Source organism: Gracilinanus agilis, chromosome 2 (assembly GCF_016433145.1).
Source record: "Gracilinanus agilis isolate LMUSP501 chromosome 2, AgileGrace, whole genome shotgun sequence".
In the NCBI taxonomy this organism is placed as follows: domain Eukaryota; kingdom Metazoa; phylum Chordata; class Mammalia; order Didelphimorphia; family Didelphidae; genus Gracilinanus; species Gracilinanus agilis.
In genome coordinates, this window is record NC_058131.1 from 320854501 (window position 1) to 320881277 (window position 26777).

Genomic DNA, 26777 nt, shown 5'->3' on the forward strand with positions numbered 1-26777 from the left:
ACCCCCCCCCACCCTTGGCCGATGCGCGTTTCCACTAGTTTTGTCATGTTATAGTTTAGTTTTAAGAAACTACTTTACTTTCTTATATAAATAAATATATGTGGCTAAATTGTTTTGATTTTCCATCTTTGTCACTGTTGATTATCTCATCTCTGCAGATTATGTCCCCTATGTCAATGCTGTTGATTCAAGGTGGAGTTCATATGGCTCTGATTCTACTTCTTCAGCACACTATATAGAAAGGTAAGACTGATCTTTAATTAGTTGGAATTTTAGATTCTTAGGTCTTAGACAGATTCCATCCTTGCCATTTAGTTCTATATCCATGGTTATATACGGAAGGATGGTGTCATAGAGAGAGACTAGAAAGAATTCAAGAGTTCATATTTTTACTTTCCCACTGACTAGCTGTGTGGGTGACTTTGGTGAAGCCACTTTATCTGTCTAGTAATGTTTTCCATCTATAAAATCTTGACATAGGACTTAATATCTAAGGTCTCTTCCAGCTCTAGTACTTGATGCTATGATTTCATTGTAGTGCACGGAAAATTTGAGATTGGTAATAATAATATCTCCAGATGACTTATTAGTTTTAATTTCAAAACACTGTACATATCAATAAAAATGATGTTTCTCTTTAAAGGGATAGATTTATTGTTACTGATTTATCCAGTCATAGAAAGCATTCCAGTACTGGAGATCTTCTAAGCATTGAACTTCAGCAGGTAGGATTAGTTATATTGGATGTATGTTGTTTTGTGTTTTTTATTCTTGAAAATGGAACATTTAAAGTCTGTGGATTTTTAATTCATATTTTCCTTAGGCAAAGAGCAACTCATTGTTGCTTCAGAGAGAGGCTAATGCATTAGCCATGCAACAGAAATGGAATTCCCTAGATGAAGCCAGTCACCTTACCTTAAATCTTCTGAGCAAGGAAATGGAATTGAGAAATGGAGAGGTAAAGAGAACTTAATCCTGAAATTAAATTTGCATGGAAAAGTCTCAGTCTTTCTAATTTGCTTTCCTCAATTGTGTGTTGGTTTAAACCATGCTTATATTACATTTTGATTGGCCTTTTTGAAGATAACATATCATAGTAGAAAAAATGCTAGAGTAGGGGTCAGAAAACCAACGTTTAAATTCTAGCTCTCAATTATTTTGACTCATTTGAGTTCCCTCACCTTTAAAGTACAAATAGTAATGCTTTGTAACCTATTATATTTTAGTTTTTATGTTTGTTTTTCTAATTAGAAAAAGAAACCATAATTCTCCTTTGACTAAGTGTTATTTGATTTCCAGAGTGATTATACAGAAGATACAACAGATACTAAGCCTGATAGAGATATTGAATTAGAGCTTTCAGCACTTGACACTGATGAACCTGATGGTCAAGGTGAACAAATAGAAGTAAGTCTGGCAATTAAATATCCTGGGGGCTCTGATGGCTTTTTTGCACACAGGAAGCATTTCTTTTGGTTTGTGTTATATGTTTACACTGAAGAACCACATTAGTAAGATATGATATTTATTTTGATCTTTAATATTAAATTTTGAAGTTTGTAGTTCAGCTTTTAGAAATATGTTGGATAGTCAAATTTTGGGATTCTATTTTATTTAGACATGTTGGACCCCTGGTAGTAGTAACTGTACTGAAAAAGAAAGGGTGTAAAACAGAGGTGTTGTTTGTACCTTATTTAAACTTTTTAAGGTGTTTTTGGACAAATATAAGTGTGTTATTGGAAATTTTGGGGTCTTTGAACTACATTTCCCACAAACCCACTGGCTTCCTTTAATGCCCCAAATAAATGCCCTGTAAGTGTACCTATTTGTTCTTAGGAATTTTCTGGGAAATTAGTCTCTTTTGCATCTACATATTTAATAAACAAATATTTATTAAGCATCTGCTATATACCAAGCGCTGTAATAGGGGCTGTGAAGAATTAAAACAAAAAGGAGAGAAGGTCCCTGCCCTTATAGAGCTTGGTAGGAGAACTTAACAAATGTATACAAATTATTGAAATAAAAGTTAGAATGTAAATGTGCATTAAGAAATATTAATTCCATATCAGGATGATCATATAAAAGTTTCACAAAGAAAGCTTTTTGTTTTGAATCTTGAAGAATTGGCAGAAATTAGATACACGAGCTGCTGGGGGCTTGGGAACCATGTGAATAAAGTTGTTAAAGTAGAGAATCAGGATCTATAATCAAGGAATGACAAATAGTCTGTTTTGGTGGGAGTGTAATTTTTGTGAAAATACTTGTGGAAAATAATATTGGAAAGTCTAGTGGTTTCTAAATCATCAAAGGCCTTGAATGACTTGGAAATTTGGAGTTTTTTCTTACAAATTGAAACAGCAAGGAATAGTCAGCTCTGCTGTATTTTTTGGCAGAAAGCAAAATATCTCTTCTAAAAGTTATGCCAAATGCCAGGACACATAAAAAAAAAAGCAGAAGCAATGTGCTAATATTTATTTTGGGAGTACATAATTCTTTTGTATAAAGAAGGTTTGACTTTGATTACTAAATTTGGCTTGTAACTTTTTAAGGAGATTCTGGATATACAACTTGCTATTACATCTCAAAATGATCAGCTTCTGAATGGAACTACAATGGAAAATGGCCACCCACTAAAGCAACACCCAAAGGAACCAGTGGAACCCAAGAGACAAAGTTTAGGTGAAGACCATGTGATTCTGTGAGTGTTAAGAAAATTCAAAATCTGTGTGGGGAAATTATAGAAGAAGGAAGTTAAAGGGAATGTCCGTGAAGAGCATGAAGAAATGTGAAGTTAAATTCTGTTTCTGGACCTTTTTGCTGGTCAGAAAAAGTGCTTAAGGCCACAGCTGAGTAACATATATGGTATGATTAGGGTGACACGGTCTTATTTTTATTTTGGGAGTAAATAAAAAATAACATAATTATTTTGTGGAACAAAGTTGCAAAAGAAACTGGGTAGAAGTCAGGTAGAAAGGATACTTTGGTATGCAAGACAAAATATTTTTCACATTGAATATACATTTTAGATAGACTTTTTAGTTTTTTTAATTTTTTATTTTTTAACTAAGCCCTTGCCTTCTATCTTAGAATTGATAGTTCCAAGGCAGATGAGAGATAAGAGCTAGGCATTTGAGGTTAAGTGATTTGTACAAGATTACTTAGCTAGGTTAGGAAGTGTCTGAGGTCAAATTTGAACCCAGGGCCTCCAGGTTCTAGGCCTGGCATTGGTACAATGAAAAGATCACTACTAGGAATTAGAATTTAAGGCTCCATTTTTTTTTTATAATCAAGAGGCCTTAATTTTTTTGTGGTTATTCTCTCTGCCAAATGAGGATGATAACGTGTAGAAAAACATTTTATAAACTATGAAGTATTGTGGGATGCTGTTCCCAAAAAAATGCTATCATATACTATAGGTTTTTTTTTTTTTTTAATTTTTTTATTTTAAACCCATAACTTTTGTGTATTGACTTATAGGTGGAAGAGTGACTTGCCCAGGGTCACACAGCTGGGAAGTGTCTGAGGCCGGATTTGAACCTAGGACCTCCCGTCTCTAGGCCTGGCTCTCAATCCACTGAGCTAGCTACCCAGCTGCCCCCTATACTATAGTTTTTTAAAAACAATACTTGTTAACAGTTCTTGTCCAGTGTATATATGGCTCTTATTAATGTAATAATAATCATACATTAATTTCATTCTTTTCCCTTTCAGAGAGGAACAAAAAGCAGTCCTGCCGGTAACTTCTTGCTTTAGCCAGCCAATCCCAGCATCCATTAGCAATGCAAGTTGCCTGCCAGTCACCACATCTGTCAGTGTCAGCAATCTCATCTTGAAAACGGCTCATGTTATGTCTGAGGATAAAAATGACTTTTTAAAGCCTGTTGCAAATGGGAAGATGGTTAACAGCTGAAAGGAGGTCCATCTTTGAAATTTGTGACCACACAATGGAAGCATTTACACTAGCTTTTTATATATATATATAATATATATTATATAATGTATATTTTTTTTAAAAAAAATAATACTGGGGGCATCCATTTCCTGTGGACTCTTTGATACTTTGAGCCCTCTCACATTAGCATTCTGAAAAAAAAATAAGAATTTACTTTATTAGGGTAACAAGTTCACTTTCCAGAAATGATTGGAATTTGGACAACATTTTACTTAAGCTTAAAGCAGCTTTTTATGAGTTTGTAGCAATCCGGTGCAGTAACTGAGCCATTCTTCTTTCAAATGGCTTCTATGAAAAAAAATTAACAACTCAGTTATATTAAACTAGCAGGATCCTACAATGATACATCTAGTGAAAGTCAACATAACTAACTTATTTGTTTCTTTTTTGGTTCATTGAGAGAGGAATTCCCATCTTCTCACTGCAGCTGCTTTATTTATCTTTTGTTATGGAACTTTGCATGAGATTTTTTTTTTTTTCCATTTTGAAGAGTGAAGGTAGGCAATCTTGCCTTAAGTTTTTACAGGGTTAACACACTAGCTTTGCTTTACTGCATAATGTGTAGGAGTGTGGTACAGTGCTTTGCTATAGCATTACAGTTTAAAAAAAATTCTCATTTTTCCAAGAATAATTTCTGCTTTATTACTATTGATATTTATATACAGGCTACTTGTTTAAGTAAGTAATTTAAAAATGTAACCAAGTGCCTAAGTCCTTCAGCTAATGTACTAGATATTGACTTCTCTTAAGTTATATGCAGAATCGTTTTTAACAATTTTGATAAATTATGCACTAATGTAATGGCTGTTTTTTTATGCAGATTTACACCTGTACATTATTGAATCCAATGACTTGGCAAAAGAATCAGGTGCTTTTAGGCTTTCTTGTGGAAACCCTGTATGTAGTGTTTGCACTGACTAACTAGATGGTGTTGCTGGGTTTTTAATTTAAATTAATTTGGGGTGGGATGGGAAAATGTTCATTGAATTGTCTTGGTTAAATATTGTTTATCATAATTTCATGTTCACATTTAATTTTGCATGTTCTTTGGCTATTGAGTTTCAGAAGGCTGTGAAACGTGTAATAATATAGCGTTAACCTGACTTCCATTTAGACTGAAAACAAACAAACCCCAAAACAAACAAGAATGCTTTGTGCCCTGCTGAAATGTGGCTGGAAGTAGTTGTTTTGACATACTATCTGAAAGTAGATAGTTTCAGCTGATTGTCCACAAGTATTCTGTAAATGGAATTCGTTGAAGCTTAAAATTGCAGAGTCAACATTTTGAAACAAAAGCAGGGCACTCCTCCCTGGTTACCTTACTTGTATGTAGTTTGTGTCTCTCTTTTTCTTTTCTTCCCCTATTTCTTTGAGATGAATTTTACTTTTTATTATGTTTTTTTTTTTAAATTAACTTCTGTGAAGTTGTTTATTCTGAGAATTGTACTGGAATATTTTAAGCCAAGCCAATCTTTCACCAGGTGTACTGTATGTAAGGGCTTTTCCTGCTAGCAAAATGCTTAAACAGGATCATGTTATTGGTCGTCTGAGTTGTTAAGTTGTTTTACAAAACCACAGCAATGTATCAGATAAGATTTTGATAACAAAAGTTTTGTGCACATTTCCAGGGGTGGGTGGGTGGGTCAGGGTGGGAGGGCTGTCTTTTCCCTGAGGTTTCCTGATCAGAATAAGAAAATGCCAGTGTTTGATATCTGTCTTAATGAACATGCCCATAAGATGACTGATATGTTGTAAATATATCTGAGATAAGAAACAAGGGGGGGTAGTTTTGATATTCTAGTGTCAGTATGGAAGATCTTACATTTTTATTTAATACTCAGATGTATGAAGATGTTTGTAGCATAACAGCACAGTAGCCTTTATGTAGTTTCCTTTGGCTAATACTGTTTGTTGCAGTGGCCATTGTTCCCCATCCCTGCAAAGAAATATTATTTATTTCACCTTGTAGCCTGAAATGAATAGGAAGTAAACCATGTTACATTAACTTATTTCTGATGTTATAAATTAGCCTAGGATATTACAGGAACATGATTGTTGTATAATTTATATCAGAACCTTTCTATAAATATGAGCTTACTACATTTGAAATGCTTCCGACATACTTTCTTTGCTATATGTGATCCTCCCCAAGTATATGCAAACTAGTATGTCTATTTCTTGGATATTTAAATAGTGAGATCTTCCATGTTGAAGGTGATGTATTTTTTTTTTAAGATTTTTAAATCGCTATTTTGTTACAAAAATAGAGACCTATTAACAGTTTGAGAGCTCCTTATGCGCCCTCAGGGAAAGAACCCTCTGTGCAACAGAACTACACAGACCATCTTCAGCATGTTCTGAGGGTGAATATATACTACATAAATTGATCTTGTGTATTTAACCGTATCTTTTTAATTTTAAAATTGCAATTTTAAAACTTGGTTGTGCTCTGCTGGAGGGGGTTGAGATAACTGCTTAGATGTTTGCCTACTTGTCTGGTGAAACTATTTGCATTTAGTGTATACCTGCCAACCTTACTGGTATGTCTCAGAACAGATGTATTGTTTTAAAAAAAAAAAAAGACAAAATAACAACAAAAAAATGCTTTTCTTGCAGCGGGTGGTCCCACAGAACATTATTTCCCCAACCTGAAAACTATTCTTTCTTACTACTAACATAGGAATCGATTCTGTGTTGGAGTTATTCTGTATTGAATCATTACTATGTGTAGTAGCAGCCTTGCTTTTGTAACTGTGGGTGTATTGTGAGGCAAAGGAATTGGATGTGAGGCACTTGAAAAGAGCAGAAAAGTGACCCCTTTTTCCCCCCACAAAAGTGCCATGGTGAAGAAGCTATAAACCAGAACTTAGTTCTGTTTGGTAATGATTTCCCATCATGTAGTCCCTTTTCCAATAAACATGTGAATACTTAAGAGTACTGAAAGTCAAAAGATTTCAAGCATCAAGAAACTAAACCACCAATAATTGCATGGCAACCAATTTCTACATGTTGCCTTTGAATAGTTATATTCGGTTCATTTGGCCCGTGCACTTTAAGACTTGTCCAGGAAAAGGGTTGACAACAGTCTATAGAGTACTGTTAGATTTGGATATCTTTCTAAGTTCCACAAACAGTAAGGGTAATTAGTAGCATAGGAGAATCCTGTTACATGGCCTCATTTTATACATAGGTCATCATAAAATATTACTGTTGTAGTCTCCTGAGCAAACTTAAAAGATATAAGAGTTTGTAAAGCTCATGCTTTCAAAAGCTTATGACAAGAGATCGGTATCGTAGAGGCATGGGTAAAAATTGTGCACTATACATTTCAAAGAAAATTTTATGTTCAGTCACCAAGTGGCAGCAATTTTTCAAATTATTTCATTGTGTGAAGGGACACAATGAAAGGGTTACCTCACTTTTGAGTACTGAGCAGTTACCATTGTCATATGAATCTAATCACTTTACCTTGAATTTGAAGTTGATGCTAAGGATATAGTACATCCAAATTATGTGCTATTCCAAGTTATAGGATGAGTTGATAAGTGGTGTACAACCGTTTGCAAGACCTGAAAGTTGAATCATTTGGAAAGTCTTTCTAACCTCATGTAGCATACTTTTGACAGTTGTCAAAAGCCCGAGTTGGCTTGTTAGCATGAAGTACATGTTTAAGTATCAGCTGCATGTGGTTTCTGCACAGTGTCTGAGAAGTACCTAACTCTTCACTTGAGTCAATCTCCAGGCAGGATGTCACCAGTATTGATAGATAATTTAAAGGGGAAATTAATTAAAGGGGAAAGGGCTACCAATGAAGAAATTCTTGGAAAGTGTTTTCTGGTCTTTCAGTAAAAACACAGTGTTGGTGGGATCACTAACTTTAGAGAATCCCTTTAATAAATGGACCCCTTCTGCAAGCAGAACTCAGATGTGTCCATATTTCTGATTAAATGTGCAATTAATCCCTTGGTACTAGAAGTCACCAATTATCCCTTTGCTGGCAAGGGAATATCCTAGGCACCTAGTGTCAAGGGTTATTAGTATGTCAAAATTTTCCACATTGTTCCATTGACAATGGAATTACATTGACAGTAATCCTGTAAACCTCAAATCAGCATCTTCCCCACCTCCCCCAATTTTCTAAAATAATATCAAACCAGCAAAACACAAACACTGGCTGCATATAGTACTGCCAAAAGCCAAGGTCATTTGCACATATCCCATCAATCTATCAAGAATTAGGCCTCAGTTTATCCAAGGCATGGAAGTGCATGCGTTCTCTTTAGCTGGGCAAACAATTATACTGTAGTTGTGATACAACACATGTGGCTTTTATTGGTACTGCACATACCCACTGTACAGCCACTTGGGAGTATCGTGGTTAGCTTGCAGCATCTGCTGTCTGCATTTATACTGTTTATTGCATATTCTTTTCCCTGAAAGTTTAAGAAAATGTTTTTTCTCGTTGCATTGATTACATTTTATAAATTTGCTTAGCTGGAAAGTTTGGGAAAAGAGGCCTGTTTGTCAATTGTACAACCGATTGTGAAGCTCTAGTGTGAATATTTTTACGTCTGTATTAGACATTTTCTTTGCAAATCTATTGTTCGATTGAAATGTAAATGAAATTAAAGATGGTGTACACCCATCATGTATAAAGCAGGCACCATCTCTAAGATGGATTTAAATGCTCATTTTTAAGGCATATACTCAGCTTCTATTTAAAACTATAATTTAAAATAATTCTGTACAATGAAATGGGGGATATATATGGGAATAAATTCTATTCCATTTATTTCAATTTGAATTTCCAAATTGTAATGTTTCCCTTTGTGCTATAGGAATAGGATTAAATGGGGCAAGGCTTGTACTAGAGTACAGGCCTGAATTTGGGGGGAGGGCAGAGATGGAACAATGAGGGTTGTGATGATACTGAATAGCAAAGAGTGAATTCTGTGTGTTTTTGCTGTAGCACTGAAGTAAAAAGATATTAGCTTTGGCTGTTCACAGAATAGAGCATCATGGTTTTCAGTGTTTGAGAGAAAATTGATGGAAAAAGTTTGCAGTACTTGACATGTATTTGCATGCACGAAATAAAATTATTTGTCCACCTTAAAAGGTTGTTTTGTTGTATTTCAGGTCATTTTCAAAAAATACTCCATAAATGAAGTTTATGTCGCACGTAACCTTAATCATTGATTTTTCTGCAGTTTCCTTTTGGGCTGGCAAAAGGTGGTGTTGAGAAACTGGGACTCAAGTCCCAGCTTTGCCACCGTGTGACCCAGGACAAGGTTTTAAACTTTCTGGTCTTCTTTCTTTCTTTGTAAAATGAAGGGGTTGGATATCTTAGGCTTAGTACAAATGTTAATATTTCTATATTTTAGCATCAGTTTTAAGTGCCCCTCTCCCCAAATCCTGACATATTGCACGGGGCTTTCTTTTGAGGGGTATTTAACATTTTCGTTGTCAGGAACAAAATTCAGAGTGAGGAAAAAAATCAGTTTCTCTCCAATACTCCAACGCAGTGAGGCCCTGAAAATGGCCCTTGATTTCTGTCCCAGCCGTTGGCCCTCCTTGAAAAAATAAATGGCGTGAATTGGAAGTGCCAGGTTACTTTAAGATTTTAGTCCCAAACCGGGACTCGTAGCCTGGTTGGTACGTAGGCGGGGCATGTTATGATTGGTCCTAACCTGCGCGTGCGGACTGTGGCCAAGGCTCCTTCTTCCATGGATCCGCTCTAGTTCAAACCTGGAACCTGGTTTCCTGCTTCTCTGGGCTTTCGGCAGCGCTTTCATTCCTCCACGCCCTGCTCGAGCTTCATTGGTAGCTCTCAGCTGTCCTTCCGTGTCCCGGAGGCGGAGTTGTTCACCGGAGGGGACCGGGGAGCGAGCTAAGCAGGGTTAGCTGTGCGGGAGCTTCGGCAATAGAATAGGGGAGGGGTTTGAGGGCTTCTGGGAGAGGCTCGAGCTGGGCGGGATGGGGGGCGCGCGGGCGCAGTCCTGGTGACGTCATTAGCGGAGCTGACGATCCCTTGACCCTCCCGGACCCCAGGACCTGGAGGGAGGCCTTAGTGTGTCGCTTCCGCAGACTGATGGTCTCCCATAGGCTACCCGTCGCTATTCTGTAATCAGACTGGGCCCATTCTGGAACTCCAAGCTCCGCTCCCCATTAGCTAGCGAATCACTCCCCAACACCGACAGTTTCCCCCTCAGGCAACCCTGGCATTGCCAGAATCAACCAGCAAACATTTATTAGGCGCTTACTGGTGCGAAGTACTGAGACAAAAAATGAAGTAGTCCTGGACCCAAAGGAAATGATCCTCTACAGCAAGGACACATTATTATTAATATTATTATCATAGGAAATAAATAGAAGGAAGTGTTTTTTTTTTTTTCCGGGGAGGGAGTATACAACTAAGGAGGTAGGAATCAAGAGAGACTTCATGAGGGATGTAGCTTTCTGAGTCAAAAATGGGATTTTGAAGGAAACTTGGTTCTTAAAGGCCAAACTGAAGAACAAGAATAGTATTCTAGACGTGGGGGTATGTAATGTTCAGAGACTGTGGTTTAGTGTTTTGTGTGCAGTTTAAGGTAGGCTGAAAGTATGTGAAGCAGGGGTTTTGTCTAATAAAGCTAGAAAGTTGGCTTTTTAAGTTAATCTTTCACAATACCTAGCTTTTCACAATCTGGGGTCAGATCTTGAAAGTTTTAAATGGTAAAGAAAATTTTTTATATGGTTCTCGAGAGCCACTGTAGTTTATTGAGTTTAGGAGTGATAGGTCAGAACTGTCCTTTGGTGACTTAGTGGAGATTGAATTGGAGAAGTGAAAGACTTGAGGCAGGAAGACTATTGTAGTAGTTAAGGTGAGTGGTGATGAGAACTTGAACTTTCATAACTCTGGGCCTGTGGTGGCCAGGTATAAGTAGAGATAAGGGAATGTATGCAGAAATCATTTAGATATTGTACAGATAGATTTAACAAACTGGTTTCCTGGGATGAGGAGTCAAGAACCACCAAGGTTGTGAAACTGAGTGACTAGAAGGAAGGTAGTGTCCTCAGTAGTAACGGGTAAGTTTGGAAGAGGGGTGGTTTTGGGGGAAAAGATGAATTCTGTTTTAGACATGTTGAGTTTGCAGATCCAAGAAAACCAGAGTTCTAGCCATGCTTTTTTTCCCCTCTGTGTGACCTTGATCCTGCTTCCATTGCCTCATAATTAAAATGAAGGTATTTCCTGCTAACTCCAGTATTCAAACTTTCAGTTTTAGGTCCTTTTAGCCTTAACATCCTTCATTTTAATCCAACTTCTAGCTTTGACTATGTGCAATCAGTTGCCAAAGCTTGTTGAAGCTAACACCAGAATATCTTTTTGTTTTCATCTCTTATAAGTTGCCTTGTTCTGCCCACCCCAGACAAGTAATAATAAGAGTCTAAACTAGTGTGGTGGCTATGTGAATAAAGAGAAGGGAATATATGAGATATATCATATTAAAATAGGCTAGCTGATCAGGCAGGTAGGCCTGGAGAACAGAGGTGCTGCATTCAAATATGGCCCTAGATACTTCCTACCTGTGTGACCTGTCACTTAACCCCAGTCAACTAGCCTTTACTGCTCTTCTGCCTTGGAAATGATACTTCGTATTGATTCTAAGACAGAAAGGTAAGGATTTTTAAAAATATACTAGACAGCTTGGCAGCTGTTTTTGGATGTGATTAAATTCAATTCAATTAAAGATTATTCTGAGGTTGTAAACTTGGGTGATTGGCAGGACAATGGTGGCATTGGCACCAATAAGATTAGAGGTAGGTTGGACAAAAAGATGATTTACTCAATTTTAGATATACCAAGTAGTCTTACTCCAGTAAATAAACACAGTTATTAGTTCAAAATGTGTGACTAGAGTCAGGAAAGAAACTTAACAGTGGACATAGATTAGGGAATCATCGAGGTGAATTAATGAAAGGAGAGAGCAAAATAAGAGAAGTCCCAAGCAGAAACTTGGGTAACAACCACACTTTGTGAGGAAGAGATGGATAGTGATCCAGCAAAGGAGATTGGAAGAGAACAAGAAGAGAGCAGTATCACAGAAGTCATTGGAGAAGAGAGGATACAGAAAGAGAAGGTAGTGGTTATGCCAGAAACTGCAGCAGATCAAGAGAAGGCATCAGATTAATAGTCCAAGGATCATAGATTTAAAGCTAAAATAGACCTTTTAGGCCATCTAGTCCAAGATCATTGGTAATTTTTGAGAGAGCACTTTCAGTACTATGATCTCATCAGCCAAATAACAAGGGAGACTGACAAGTGAGTGGGTATGAGAAAGTAAAAGTGACAAATGTGCCTAACTTTTCTAGGAATTTACTCTTAAAATGAGAGAGATACAGCTTGAGGAGATGGTAGTCAAGTGAAGAATTTTTAAGGATAAATTAGGTGATATGAAGGAACCATTGAAAGAGATTGAAGATGAGACAAACAGGCATTGACTCTGAAACAAAGCATATTGTAGAATAAAGGAGGAGACAGGATCAAGAGGACAAGTAGAGGATTTGGTTTTGGTGAGGAGGAACACCATCCCTTCCTCTGAGATTGGGTAGGTGTAGAAAATGTACAAAGGTTTTAATATATGGGGGAGGGGAGATGAGGGAGTTCACAGCAATAACCTAGATTTTCTCAGCAAAGTAAGATACAGGTCACCTGCAAGGTCGGGGTGGGGACGGGGTGGGTCCTGAAAAGAGAAGGTAAGGTTTTTAAAAGTCCTCTGTGTGATAGAGGAAGGAAGAAAGGAATGCCAGTCTCCAGTTAGGACTTGCTCAAGGTTAGCATAATCTGTAATAGAACCCACTCAGCATGGTCATGTGACTTCCAGCAGCCTTTAGAAGCTTGGAGTAGGAACAGAGAAGGTCAAGTTGGCCCAAGATTGAAGATTGGTAGAATGGAAGGATAAGGAGGTAAAGAAGTAAAGGATGGAGAACTGTGCCTTGGACAGGTCCCTTCTATCTCTATATCTATGTTCCTAAGAACTGATGGATGAGATAGTGATCTGAGACCACAAGAGGAGGTGGAAAAACTGAAAGTCATAGTAAGAATAAAGAATAGACTTAGGAATGAGCCACAGGAAGAAATGTAAAGACAGGTTAAAGAAGAGTTTGTCAGAGAGGAGTTTCAGAATTCAAAATCATGGGTCTAGAATCTGAAGATCTTAGTTTGATTTCTAGCTCTGCCTCTTCACTCTGTAACTTTGGACAGATCATATCTCATGGCTTATTTTTTATTATCAGTCCCAAGAGGCACTTGGATTAGTTGAATTGTGAGGTCTTTTCCAAGTCAAAGTTTTATGGTCTGTAAGATCTTTTCCAGTTTTAATATGCTGCAAAGTTTTCTTAATGTTTGGTATTGGGCATTCAACATTGCATTCTAGTAAACTCAAGTTGGAATTCAAGTGTTTTTAAAATGGCATGCTTTGTCTACACTAGACTCTTACTCTCTGGTTCTTGGCCTAATTCTAGGCTCTCCCCTTTTTTTTTAAGATGAAGAAACTGAGGCCCAAAGAGGTTGGATGACTTGGTCTGAGCCACACAGCTAGTAATTGTCAGAACTGGGATTGAAACCCAGGCATTCTGATTCCATGGCAAGTGTTATTTCCATTATGTTATAGAGAATAAGAGTACTTAATATTTTGATGTTGACAAGTATATATGTGTGTGTGTGTGTGTGTGTGTGTGTGTGTGTGTGTGTGTAATTGTGTTGGATAAGTACACACGTTTGTACTTTCATGTGAAAAGATATGAATTCCTGGAAAATAGGACATTGTGTTGCTCTTTCTAGTGGAACTTCAGTTACAAATTCCTTTTTTGTTATTTAAAACTCTTTACAGTCTGGCTCCAGTCCATTTTTCTGGACCAGTAACACATTATTTCCATTGTACTATGCTGTAGGCTTCCTCGATCTTCCCCATTGGTGGAATTTCATCTTCTGTCACTTTGCCTTTGTATATGATGCTGCCTATGCAAATATACCTATGCATCTCTCTTTTCTTCTGTACTTTTTGAATGCTTAGCTCCTTTTTGAGGCTCACTTCTAGGACTACTTCCATCAGAGCACATTCCTGGTTCTTTCAGTTTTTAGTGCTCACTATCTCTACTCTAATCACTCCATTATTTATTTTTATATGTATTCTGTATTTTTTTTTGTCTTTTTTAGACAATTTTTTTCCATGGTTACAGGATTCATGTTCTTGCTCTCTCTCCCCCCACCCCCATTCCCCAGTAGCTGATGCACATTTCTGCTGGTTTCTTCCTGTGTCAGCGATCAAGACCTATTTCCATATTATTGATAATTGTTCTAGGGTGGTCACTAAGAGTTTACATCCTAATCGTGTCTGCATCAACCCATGTGTTCAAGCAGTTGTTTTTCTTTTGTGTTTCCACTCCTGTAGTTCTTCCTCTGAATGTGGGTAGCTTCTTTTCCATAAATCCCTCAGAATTGTCCTGGGTCATTGCATTGCTTCTAGTACAGAAGTCTATTACATTCGATTTTACCACAGTGTATCAGTCTCTGTGTACAATGTTCTCCTGGTTCTGCTCCTTTCACTCTGCATCAATTCCTGGAGGTCATTCCAGTTCACCTGGAATTTGTATTTATTTTTCTGTAGACATATTATGCCCCTTTCTCCTCCTCCCTTCCATTCAGTAGATTGTAAGCTATTTGAGAGCAGGAACTATCTCCCTTTTATATTTTTATCTGTACTGTCTAGTATAGCGTGTGGTATATAGATCATGGTTGATTCATTGAGTAAAGTGGTTAGTCAGGTATAGAGAAAACTTATGGAATAATAAGCATGTAAGTATAAGATCATAGATTTAAAGCTGGAAAATATCTTTGAAATGATTTATTTTAACCCCATCATTTTACATTTGAGGAAGTAGAACCAGTGAGGGAAAGAAACTTTTCCAAAACCATATAGGTTGCAAAGTAGCAGAGCTGAGATTCAAACCCAAACCTCTGAATAAATCCATTGTTTTTCCACTATCTAATATTGTTTCTTTCTTCAAATATAATAAAAATGAATATTTGAATAGCATTTAAAGAATTACAAAATGTTTTTCTCACTAGCTTTATGAGGGTAGGCAGTGTAAGTATTATTCTCATTTTAAGACCTGCCCAGTGTCACCTCTAGAAAATGTCAGAGTTACAACTAAAGTACAGCTCTTCTGATTTCAGGACCACTATTCTTTTCAACTAAACCAAATAGTGGGAGATAAATTTAACTTTGTCAGCTCGTCCTCAGAGGCCTATATTGGGGACATTTGGTGGAAGCTTCAAGGAGGAAAGTTTCAGTTCAGAATTTTTCTAAAAAGCCTTAGAGCTATCCAGCAGTGGCATGGACTGCCTTAATAGTGAATTTTACTTGACTTACAGGTTCTGTAGCTAAAGATGGATGTCTGCTTCTCAGAGGTATGAGGTAGCATAATGAAGAGCACACAGGACTTAAATCTGAGTTGGAATCTGGCCTCAGACACCCCTTAACTGTATAGACCCTGGGCAAGTCACTTAACTTTTCTCAGTATCAATTTTCTTATCTATAAAGCAGAGATAACAATAGCAACTGCCTCCCAGGCTTGTTTTAAGGCGAGTTAATATGGAAAGTACGAGTTAATATGGAAAGAGCTTTACAAACCTTCAAGTTTTGTATATATGCTATTATTATTATTATTATTATTATATTTATTATTTTAGAGAGAGTCTCTACTCAAGTAAAGACTGGACTAGATGATCTCTGAGGCTCCCTTGTAGCACTGAGATTTTGTGATTCTCTATTTATAGACACAATGACCACCATGGATGATAAGCTGCTTGGGGAGAAGTTGCAATACTATTACAGCAGCAGTGAGGATGAAGACAGTGAGAGGGAAGACAAGAATAAAGACACTGCATTGGGTGATTCTGTTCCTGGAGAAATGGAGCTATCCAAAGATGGCATCACAGTTAACACAGGTACAGGAATACTTTTGGATTCATCATCTCGTGATCTTCTGACTTGCACAAAGAGATAAGACATGAATTGTTTTTTATAAGTATAAGCCTTTAAATGAGTGGGTCATATCCCCAAACTTGGACAATGGTAGATTCCAAAAAAGAACAATTAAGATCTGAGGTCATTTTTTGTTTTTCTCCAGGCCATTGTGTTTTCTCCTATATCACATTGTCTTTTCCCCAGAAGGAAACAATCAGGAGTTCCAAGAAGTCTGGTGGTGTGGAAATAGCAGTATCCTTGGAGTCAGAAGACCAAGGAGACCTGTTTTAATGTTCCATCTTTGCCACTGACCGACAAAGAGAATTGGGATGGGGGCATCAAACCTAGACAGAATTATATGAAGAAAAAAAAACAAGAGAGTTAACGGTCCTCTCCTGTGCCCTGGATAGGACATACCTAGAGCATTTTGTTCAGTTTAGGATACCATATTTTAGAAAGGACATTGGTAAACTGGAGCATATGCAAAAGATCAGGCAGCGAGAGGACTTGAAGACCTTACCATATGAAGATCAGCTAAAGGGAGTGATGATGGTTAGCCTAAAGACGAGAAGGCAGGGATGTGATCTTTGTCTTCAAGTATTTGAAAGGCTTTTCGTGAAAGAGAATTTATCCCTAGAATTTACTCGACCACTAAGGGTCAGAACTAGGAACTTAGAGGGTAGAACTTACAGAAAAGCTAATTTTGGTGTGATACAAGGAAATTTTTTTAAAATTATTAGGGTTTTCCAGAAGTGGAATGAGCTACTAGGTTATACTTCATTGGTGATTTTCAAGCAGAGGCCACTAGATGAACATTTGTTGGGGATAGAATAGTGGAGACTCTTGTTCATTTCCAAGTTATATTAGATAACTTCTGAAGTCTTTTCTCTTATAAGCCTTGAGATTCTGTGACTTCCCATTTCTGGGCCTCAGTTTCCTCCTCTGCAAATTGAAGTGATTGGATTAGGTGGTCTCTAAGTTCCCTTCCAGTAATTTACCAAGGTATATGGAACCTTAAAGAACAAATAAGACTGGGTTATCTAATGATATTTAGTGTCTATATAGTATCAACTTTCATGATACTTTTCATCAGTCATTACTAGAAACAGATCTACCAGTAAGCATTGTTCAGGTCCCCAACTTAAACATCCTGAATTAAAGTTCTATACAGCAAGAGATAGTCATTGTGTTTTGTCACATGCCCCATGTCCTAACCTCCAGTGAAAGAATAGACATTTCTTTTCTTCACTTGCCCCTCAAGGATGAGGCAGACTGGAATGCTGGGTCGAAGTATTCTTTTAAATCATTTTCAGTACCATCATTTTCATGATTCAGTATATCTCTTTAAGGTTCATAAATTACTCTCCTCACAATAACCTTGTGATGTAGGCAGGCAGTACAAGGATTATTGATCTTTAATGAACAGAAAAAAAATTAAAGCTGAAAAAGACCAAATAATTTCTTATAGACAACTACTAAATTTCAGAACCTGGATTCTAACCCAGTTCTCCTCTGTCCACTTCTAGTGCTCTTTTCCCTATAGTGTGTTGCTTTTCCTATACCATAACATCATAGGATGTTTATTAGTCAGTCACCAAATATTTATTAGATGTCTACCATATACCAAGCACTGAACTAAGTACTGCAAATTTAAAGAAAAAAGTGAATAGTTCCTTCCCTTGAAGAACTTTCATTTTAATGGTGATGAGACAGTATGTACATATATAGATATTTATAAGACACATAGAAAATGGACACAAGAAAGCTTTGATTAGAAGGTATTAACAGTTGGGAAGATGGCACTTGAGTTGAGTCTTAAAGGAAATGAGTCATCCAAAGGATAGAGGTGAGTTGTGAGGGTTTGGGGATAGATAGGTGGTGAGCATTCTAGACATGGGGAACAACCAGTACAGAGGCACAGATATGGCATATAGATTGTTTTGTGTGAGGAGCAGCGGGTAGACCAGTAGGCTTTTATTGTGGAGTGTGAGGAGGAAGATAAAGTATAAAAATGCCCAAAGAGGTTAAAAGATCAGGGTGTCACTGCCTCTGGGTATGGCTTTGGGTGAATGAATAGGTGAGGAATGAGGAGGTTGGGATGTTTGAGGGGACTTCAAGATGGATCTGTTATGAAACCAGGAGTTGGGAATAGAAGACATGAGCCAGGCACTGAGCTTATTGAGAAGGATCCAAAGTGTTTTGGGAGGATCAATATGTAACTTGTCCTGTAAGATCCTGATGGTGTGCAGTTTTTCTTTGCCAAATACCACACCATACATCTTTTCATAGAAGCAGCATGGGTCCTCATTTCATTGAGAGGCAGTAGAAAGCCATTAAAACTTTTTATGTTTGAGAGTGATGTGGTCCATGCTCGGTTTTTGGATTTTCAGTTTGCCAGCTACATGTGGGGTAGAGAGGGGAAAAAGCATAATGCAAGGAATCTAATTAAGAGGCGATTGCAATCAGTGAGGAACTAGAATTGAACTAGGGCAGTTATAGTGTGAGTGGAGAGTAGCATGGATGCGAGACTTCTGGTAGAATTAGAATCAGCAGTACCTGGTAACTAATTGAATGTGGGAATGAGAAAGAGGGAAGAGTGGGAAGTTAATTAAGTTTGTGAGCATACTTGAAAGAGTGGTGCTATCCTTGATAGAAATAGGGAAGGTAGGTGGAGGAGGGATAGATTTAGAGTATAAAAAGGAAGGTTTAATTTTGGACAAATTTAATTTAAAACGTTCTTAGAACATACTATTGAAGATCAGTCAAAAACACTTATTGAATGCCTCTGAGGTTCCAGCCACTATGCAGGATGGAACTCTGGAGAAAGATGAAGGCTAGATATATAGATTTGGTAGTCATTTATATGAAAATGAAAGTTGAACCCATGGGTACTAATGAGACCAGAAAAGATTACAGAGGGAAAAGTAAAGAGGACCTAGGACAGAGTCCTGGGGTAGGTCCACTTATGTGAGGTGGTCAGACAGATAAGAGGAGAACCACAAAAGAGTATTACATCCCTGAAAACCCTGTCAAAACAGGTAGGCAAGATATATATTCAGAAGAAGGTGGTCATCAGCAGCGTCAGATTTCTGTAGAGAAGCCAGAAAGGGCAAAGGAATTAGATTTATCAATAAAGAGATCATTGATGACTTTGAAGAGAGTGCCTTGAGTTGGACTATGAGAATAGAAACTAGGTTACAAGAGTTTGAGAAGTAAATGAGAAATGAGAAAGTGGGTTTTTTTCTAGAAATTTGATTGTGAAGAGGAGAGTCATAGAATAAAATCTTGAGGAATTAGGTTAAGTAAAGGTTCTTTTTAAAAGGATGGGGAATATTTGGGCAGTAGGAAGGGCTGCCAGTGGATGAGGGAAGATTGAAATTTAGGGGGAAATTGATTGAAGGGGAAGTTCTCAGAGGAGACAGAAAGGGGATGTGATCAAAGGCATAAGAAGAGAGGTTGGAACTGGCAAGGACAACATCTACCTCTTTTGGGGTATAGCAAAGGACAGGATAGAAGATGACATGGAAAAGATTGAAGTATTAACTGAGTAGAATAGGGATAATCTCAGGGTTTTTTTGAAACTTTATGAATTATATTGCAAAGCCCTTTGCTTAGAGAAAGAGACTAATCTACATTAGATTTTACATAGCACTTTTCTTCCAATGGTTTTGTGAGTTATGTAGTACAATAATGATTAGATGGAGAAACTAATGACTTAGAATATTATATTAGAACTGGAAAGGAACCTTTGAGATCATATAGTCTGGTTTTTTCATTTTACGTACTAAAAATCTGCAGAAATGATTTACTTTAAGATCACAGTCAGAAAGTGGTAAAACTTAGTCTCAAACCATTTATTCTGGCTTCAGTCCCTCTTTGTCCAACTATTCTTTCTGACCCACAACACTTGTTCCACTCTATAACACTCACTAATGATTTACCATTACTGTGGTGTCTTTTGCTATCAGGTCCAAAAGGTGTCATCAATGACTGGCGGAGATTTAAGCAATTGGAGACAGAACAGAGAGAAGAGCAGTGTAGAGAAATGGAAAGGCTCATCAAGAAGTTGTCCATGACTTGTAGGTCTCATTTGGACGAAGAGGATGACAAACAGAAACAGAAAGAACTTCAAGATAAAATCAATGGGAAGGTAATTTTGACCCAAGCATTTCTAGGGAATGTGTTCTGGATATTAGATAATGCCTAATATGTGCTAACCACTTTTTACAAATCTCTCTCTGATATTTGTATCTGAACAACTGAACATCTCTATTTTATAGTTGAGGATTATATATTATATCTATATCTCTATATATTTTATATATATGTATATATATGTGTGTGTGTATATATATATATATATATATATATATATATATATATAAAGTATCTATTTTATAGTTGAGGAAACTGAGGCAAACAGAGATTGTGACTTGCCCTTGATCACACAGCTTATAAATTTCTGAGGCTGGACTTGAATTCAGGTCATTCTGTCTCCAGACCCAGGGCTTCATCCACTGCATCATCTAGGAATAACACTAAAATGTCATTTTCTTTATTGTGGTGAATAGTGAGACTGAGTTTCAAGTTTGTTTGGATGATTGTAGTATATTCAGTACCACCAGTTTTATTTAAAGCCAAAAAGTTTAATTCCTGAAAATATCTGCATAAAAGAAAAATAAATATTGGGAAGCAATTTCTGAGCTCAAACTGATGTTTATTGTAGGAGCTTCAAACTCCAGGGTCGAAGACATGCACAGTATGTAAGGTCTGAGATCTCAAGATGAAGACACGACTGGTTTATATTACATTATGTAAGAGATTCAGATTATACACACTTCCCCCCAAAAGGGGTGGGGGTGGTCAGCTGAATATTTCTTCTCTGGGAAAACCAAAATTTCCTTTTTTTTTCTCCTTGTCTTTGTTTGGGAAGGCTGATGATATAGTCCCCCATTCCTCTATAGTATCATAAAAAATAGCCAAAGTTATTCTGTAGCTTCAAAGCCAATTGAGATGACAAATTTGGATACATTCCAGGACTCTGAAGGCATGTGTACTACTTGCCTGACTAGGGAATTTTTTATAAAACTCTTCAAGGGATTTTCTTGTTATCTTACTGATAGCATCATTATTGATTATTGATTCTCATATATAATTATTCAATCCATTAATAATTGGGATTATTCCTTACAATTTCTCACTAAAATACTGATTATCTACTAGAATTATAGGATTGCCTGTAGCAAATATACTTATATGGAGGCATAAAGCAATGACCATAAACTGAATTTGCTTAATTATTTTTTTTTTTAAACCCTTAACTTTCGGTGTATTGTCTCATAGGTGGAAGAGTGGTAAGGGTGGGGCTTAATTATTTTTTGCATTTGGCCTTGACACATAGTAACAGTATGACCTTGGGCAGGTCACTTCTTTGAACTTTTATTTCCTCCTTTGTAAAAGGGGATAATAATAATTGTACCACCCTATCAGAGATGTTAGAGTGGTGCTTTGGAAACCCTAAAGGGCTGGGCACTTTAATTCTGCAGTGGTTTTCTCTTGGTGCAGTGTATGGAACACTGGACCCAGAATCAAGAAGACCTGAGCTTTAGATCCTTCCTTTTTACAAACCTTAAAGTGTTATGGAAATGCTAATATGATGATGACTGTGACATTATTGTTAAGAGTATTGTCTTTCTGCCTGTGTAGATCTCAACCCTTTCACATCCCATCCTTTGCAGTTCTTGTCTTTGTTGTTCTGTGAATCCTTTATAGAGGTAGTCCATTTTTCAACTGCAGTTCTCTTCTTGATGAACCCATCCTTCTTTTCTGGTCATATTTGTGGCATTTGGTAGTATAGTGCTGAGCCTGGGGTGAAGAGAATGCTAGACTTGGAATCAGTAAGACCTAAATTCAAATCTTGCCTTAGACCTAAATTCAAATCTTGCCTTAGACAGTTAATAGCAGGGTGAATTGGGACAAGTCACTTAAAGCCTGCCTCAGTTTCCTTATCTGTACAATGAAAAAAGTAAGACTCTAACCTCTAAGGTCCTTTTCATCTCTCAGTCTCTGATTTCCATATCAGATCCCTTTCTACATAGATCATCCTTGTAGAAAAGCTCTGTAGAAATGTGACGACATTACTGCCTAATTGATCTGTTTTCTTCTATGACAGTTGCATGTTTTTTTTTTCCATTCCATTTGGGTCCATTGTCACTAGACATGAAAGCATTTTCTAAATGCTACCAAAATAAACATTATTTTTATTTATTATACAGGCATATGTCAACTAATATTAACTGGTTCCATAGAAATATATTCAGCAAAATAAAATTATAGGAGCCATTTGGATTCAAGGGAAACCTTTCTAGTAAGAGGCAGAAAAGGGAGCCAAAAGCATGGCTTGAGCTGGTCTGGTAGACAGCAGGGCTGGAGATATTATAGTGAATTTTGGTTATTATGTCATTATGTAATTGTAAAATGACATTGTTGGGTTACACCTATTTTAAAAGTGATTAATAATTTATATTTCTTGGGTTGCCAGAAGAAATTACATGGAAGGTCAGACTCCTCAGTACTTTCAGAGTAGGGGAGAAAGAGTATTGAGAGAAGAGGGTATAGAGAGAAGACTGAAGTTTGATGAGTACATGCTCCTCCACTTAAGTCCTCTATGTCCATTATAGTTCCCAAAGGACAAAAGCTCTGGCATGTGTTACTAGCCTGGAAAGGCTTCATTTACAGACAAGGGATCAAATCAGAATATTACGTTGGGACTAGTCTCAAGTGAAAAGAGAATCATCACCAGAGGGTTGACAGACAGGTCATTTTTTTTTTTTTAGTCCCAGCACTTCTTGAAAACCATCTGTCTCCATGAACAGTTCAAATTCTCATAGTCTGGAAGTGAAGAAGAGTTTATGACCAAGCATTTGACTTTGGGGCCTTCAGTGATTTTTTATGCCACCAGATACTGGTCATTGTTGACCAGTGTACATGTTCCTTATGTGTGATTTGTGTGAGGCTTGTTTTTACACTCAACTTCTCAATTCTATTGCAGATGACTTTGAAAGAGTATGGTGTGGTAAATGACAAACAGGATGATGAAGAATTTTTACAACAATATAGAAAGCAACGAATGGATGAGATGAGGCAGCAGCTGCACAGTGGACACCACCAGTTCAGTCAGGTCTTTGAGATCACTAGTGGGGAAGCATTTTTGGATACGGTTGATAAAGAACAGAAAAACACACTCATCGTGATTCACATTTATGAAGATGACATTCCTGGGGCAGAAGCAATGAATGGCTGCATGATCTGCCTTGCTGCTGAGTATACCTCGGTCAAATTCTGCAGAGTGAAGAGCTCCCTCATTGGGGCCAGTTCCCGTTTCACCAATAATGCTCTTCCTGCACTGCTAATTTATAAAGGAGGAGAATTAATTGGTAATTTTGTTCGAGTCACTGACCAGCTTGGAGAAGATTTTTTCGCTGTTGACCTGGAAGCATTTTTACAAGAGTGTGGTTTGCTTCCAGAGAAAGAAATGGTGCTGCTGACATCAATCCATAACCCAGCTGCTTGTTTCAGTGAGGATAGTGATCTGGAAATAGATTGAAATGGTAGAGAAAGGGATTAGTAGTGTAAGGGGTGCATAAATACAAGTAGGGAGCTTGTCTTCTAAGGCATATGCCTAAATGTTTATTTTTGTTCCTTCCTGTGCACTTTGGCTTTTTACCTATTCTTTGTAAACTTCTTTATTATATGTAAAATTAAAGGTTCTTAACATTTCTTAGATTAAATCAATAAAATGTTGAATCACTGTGTGTCTCATAGGAAATTGTTTTCAAAGTTGTGTAAACAGGAAACAACTTATTTGTCTGAGAGTCTCTTACATAATATCTTTGTTATCATTACCAGTCAATATTTACTTAGCATCCACATGGCATTGTTCTTCCCAGCAGTCCCTTCTAGCTCTGAAACTCAAAAATTCTATAATTAGAATTTGTTGACTTTGTAAATGTTGCAATTACTTATGCAGACACATTACTCTATGCATATTCTTGGTCAGATGCTTAACCCTGGAAGGTTTCACATTCTTTCTAAGTCCCCTTACTCTGTCAATCTGTTGTTAAAATATTCCAGATGATATGTGTGTGTGAAATTCTGATTATATTAATGAGGAAATGGCCTTTGCTCCTGGCTATGATATTGCATTAAATCTTGAATTAAGTTCAATTGGGAATGACATCAGCCCTGCCCTATAGCTGAATCACTCTGCTTAGACAATAGTAAAAATTTGCAGTGGAAAGAGCTGCTTAAAGCCATTTTTGTGTTGTGTTCTTTAAGCACTTCTTATAGTCTTGTTTTTTTAATGTCCATTTCATTGGATTTTATAGGTTTGTAATGCTTCCCTTACATAAGGACATACCCCATAAGGAAAATAGTGCATTAATCATTATGCCCATTTTATAGATGAGAAAAACTGAGAGATGAAGTCTTTTGCCCTTAGTCTCAACAAAAACCCCTTGTTAAGTGTTTATAGTGTGTTTTATAGTGCATTATAGTTTATAGTGCATTCTCCTTAAGGAGATACAAAGTTTGGATATGACAGTCCCCATGTAGAACTAGCTTAATGTGCAGTATTGAATTATACTGCGTGAAGTCTGAGGGAGAAGGTTGTACAATCAAAGTGGGAAATCAGGGAAGGTTTTGTGAAGTTGTTGGCATTTGGATTTGAAGAATTCTATAAGGATTCAGCTAAGCATAGAAGGTGAGGATTTTAACTCCAGGACTCTTAATTTATCAATATGATGACTTCTTTTTGCAATGCAGGTAGGAACTTAATACATTGAAATAAACTTCCATGCCCTGCTGTGATCTATACAGTTCACCCTTTGGAGATGACATCCTAGGAAGAAACCTCTGCAATTTTAGTGAAGCTAGTCCTCAGATGAAAGTCACCCATTATTATATCAAAGGTACCACAGTGTACTCTGCATTCTGTATCTACTCTGTATGACCTGCCTTTCCTGTAATTGTCTTAAGGAATCCAGGGGTTATATTCATGCTAAGAGGAGTGTGAAGAGTGAATCAAAATTTGTCGGTTGGCAACTTGTAAATTAATCTAAAACTTAAGCTCCCCTACTTAATACTAAGCAAGAGAATTCACAGTCACTTACTAGAGTAAGCTCACACCTCCTCCAAAGGTTACTGACACCCCTCCTTGGGCAGTGCTAGGCAAATTGAAAGTCTGCAATTGGTTCCCATAAAGTGTAGGAAGGGACAGGAAGTGTCATGGATAAAGGACTATAAAAAGTTCAGAACTTCCTGTCCGGAGGACTTCACCTTGTGACTTGGCTTTTGGACTTTTACTTTTCAAATTCGACTTTGTTTTTGGAGTTCTTTGGAAGTTGGCTTTTTGGACTTTGACTTGGGACTCTGTATCGGTGAGCTGGATTGAAGGAGGAGAAGCTTTCCCTGGATCCTGTGTTGCCTTGCTGGTCTTCCTTTCCTGACTTCTGGAGAAGATTGGTTCCAGAAAGGCCTTCCTTTCCTGGAGGAGGCTGCGTTGGTGGAACCCTTGCTGAAGACACCATCAGGTCCTCTTGCTGAAGATTACCGAGCCTTGCTGGGGCTGAGCCAGACACAGGAATAATAGGCTAGATATTTTCTCTACCCTCTTCTTACATTTCTCCACTTTTACTCTTTCCACCCCTTTGTAAATAAAGCTACGAAAAGTCATTTTGACTTAAGCTATATTTTAAAATAGTGATCACAATATTACTTTAGAGCTTTCATAGTATAAAAACCTAATTTTTATATTCATACAGTAGGCATCCTAAAGGAACTTTAATGGAGATATAATCCTAGTCATTAAAAATGAATGTGTATGGGACACTCATAGAACCATGTCTTGATTTTTGTAAATTTAAAATTAATGAATACATAAATTCTGGAGCTTTAGACATGTTACTTGTAGATATCTCTACATATACTTAATGCCATCATAGTAATTGAACTTGACTCCTAAAACCATGATTCACAATACTTTATTTGAGGTAAAGATATGAGCATAAGTTCATCTAGAGAGAAGGAATTTCAGAAGTCATCTGTTTCATTCTCTACTGGACCAGGAGGACCCTTTATTGAATACTTCCATCAATAGGGAACTCACTTTCTTCGAAGGTAGTGATTGGGCATATCACATTATTGGGAAGTTCTTAAACAAGGTCAATATATTCCTCCTTCTACCTTACACTTGCTAGCCATAGTTCTGCCTCTTAAAGTGCCCAGAAAAACAAATCTATTCCCTTTTCCTCACAAAAGCTCTTCAAATAATTGAAAATATTGACCATGACCTCCCTCCCACATCTGGGTATGGGCTAGATTAAACCCAAGTAATTATCAAGACATCTAGGCAATCTACTCAGATAGCTCTGTCTAGAATAGGGGCTAAGAGACTGTTGGCCAATTAAACACTATATTAAATAGAGGAGAGCATAAGGAGTATTGTAATGTAGTATGGAAAGTGCGTTGGATTTGGGATAATGGAACGAGTGAGCCCCAAATGTACTACTTATTATTTATGTGTTCTTTGTGCATATAACTTCTCTTTGGGCCTCAGTTTTTTACTTGTACAATGAACAAATTATTACTAGATGATTTAAAAAATCTCTTCCAACTCTAAATCCTATAATGCTATGAATTGTCCAGCTGACCCTGTTTTAACTATACTTAAGTGAAAAGTAGCAACTAGAATTAGTGGAAATAGAAATGGTGGCTATAACCTATCACCACCACAGGATGGCAGCAAAGAAGAAGGAATG

The 26777-nt window shown here is 37.2% G+C and overlaps 2 protein-coding genes across 7 annotated transcripts in view; both read left to right on the forward strand.

Moving 5' to 3' along the window:
- Nucleotides 1-4569, forward strand: part of RC3H2 (ring finger and CCCH-type domains 2) — a 53819-nt gene extending 49250 nt beyond the window's left edge. For 3 of the 4 annotated variants that reach the window (XM_044661485.1, XM_044661486.1, XM_044661488.1), the window contains 6 exons: nucleotides 159-243; nucleotides 644-725; nucleotides 824-958; nucleotides 1300-1407; nucleotides 2550-2698; nucleotides 3712-4569. In XM_044661485.1, the coding sequence (XP_044517420.1) occupies nucleotides 159-243; nucleotides 644-725; nucleotides 824-958; nucleotides 1300-1407; nucleotides 2550-2698; nucleotides 3712-3910 (758 nt within the window). In that variant the 3' untranslated portion in view covers nucleotides 3911-4569. The remainder of the gene's footprint in view (nucleotides 1-158; nucleotides 244-643; nucleotides 726-823; nucleotides 959-1299; nucleotides 1408-2549; nucleotides 2699-3711) is intronic. The other variant, XM_044661487.1, reaches the window with a different exon arrangement.
- Nucleotides 4570-9594: 5025 nt separating this feature from the next.
- Nucleotides 9595-23770, forward strand: PDCL (phosducin like). 3 transcript variants are annotated; one of them, XM_044661489.1, is made up of 4 exons: nucleotides 9595-9848; nucleotides 15771-15941; nucleotides 19929-20110; nucleotides 23012-23770. In XM_044661489.1, exons 2-4 carry the CDS (start codon nucleotides 15776-15778, stop codon nucleotides 23564-23566), a joined length of 903 nt encoding a protein of 300 aa, XP_044517424.1. In that variant the 5' UTR covers nucleotides 9595-9848; nucleotides 15771-15775; the 3' UTR covers nucleotides 23567-23770. The 3 variants fall into 3 exon arrangements, with proteins under 3 accessions (XP_044517424.1, XP_044517426.1, XP_044517425.1); XM_044661491.1 differs by lacking the exon at nucleotides 9595-9848 and adding an exon at nucleotides 10349-10370; XM_044661490.1 differs by lacking the exon at nucleotides 9595-9848 and adding an exon at nucleotides 10955-11017.
- Nucleotides 23771-26777: the final 3007 nt, after the last annotated feature.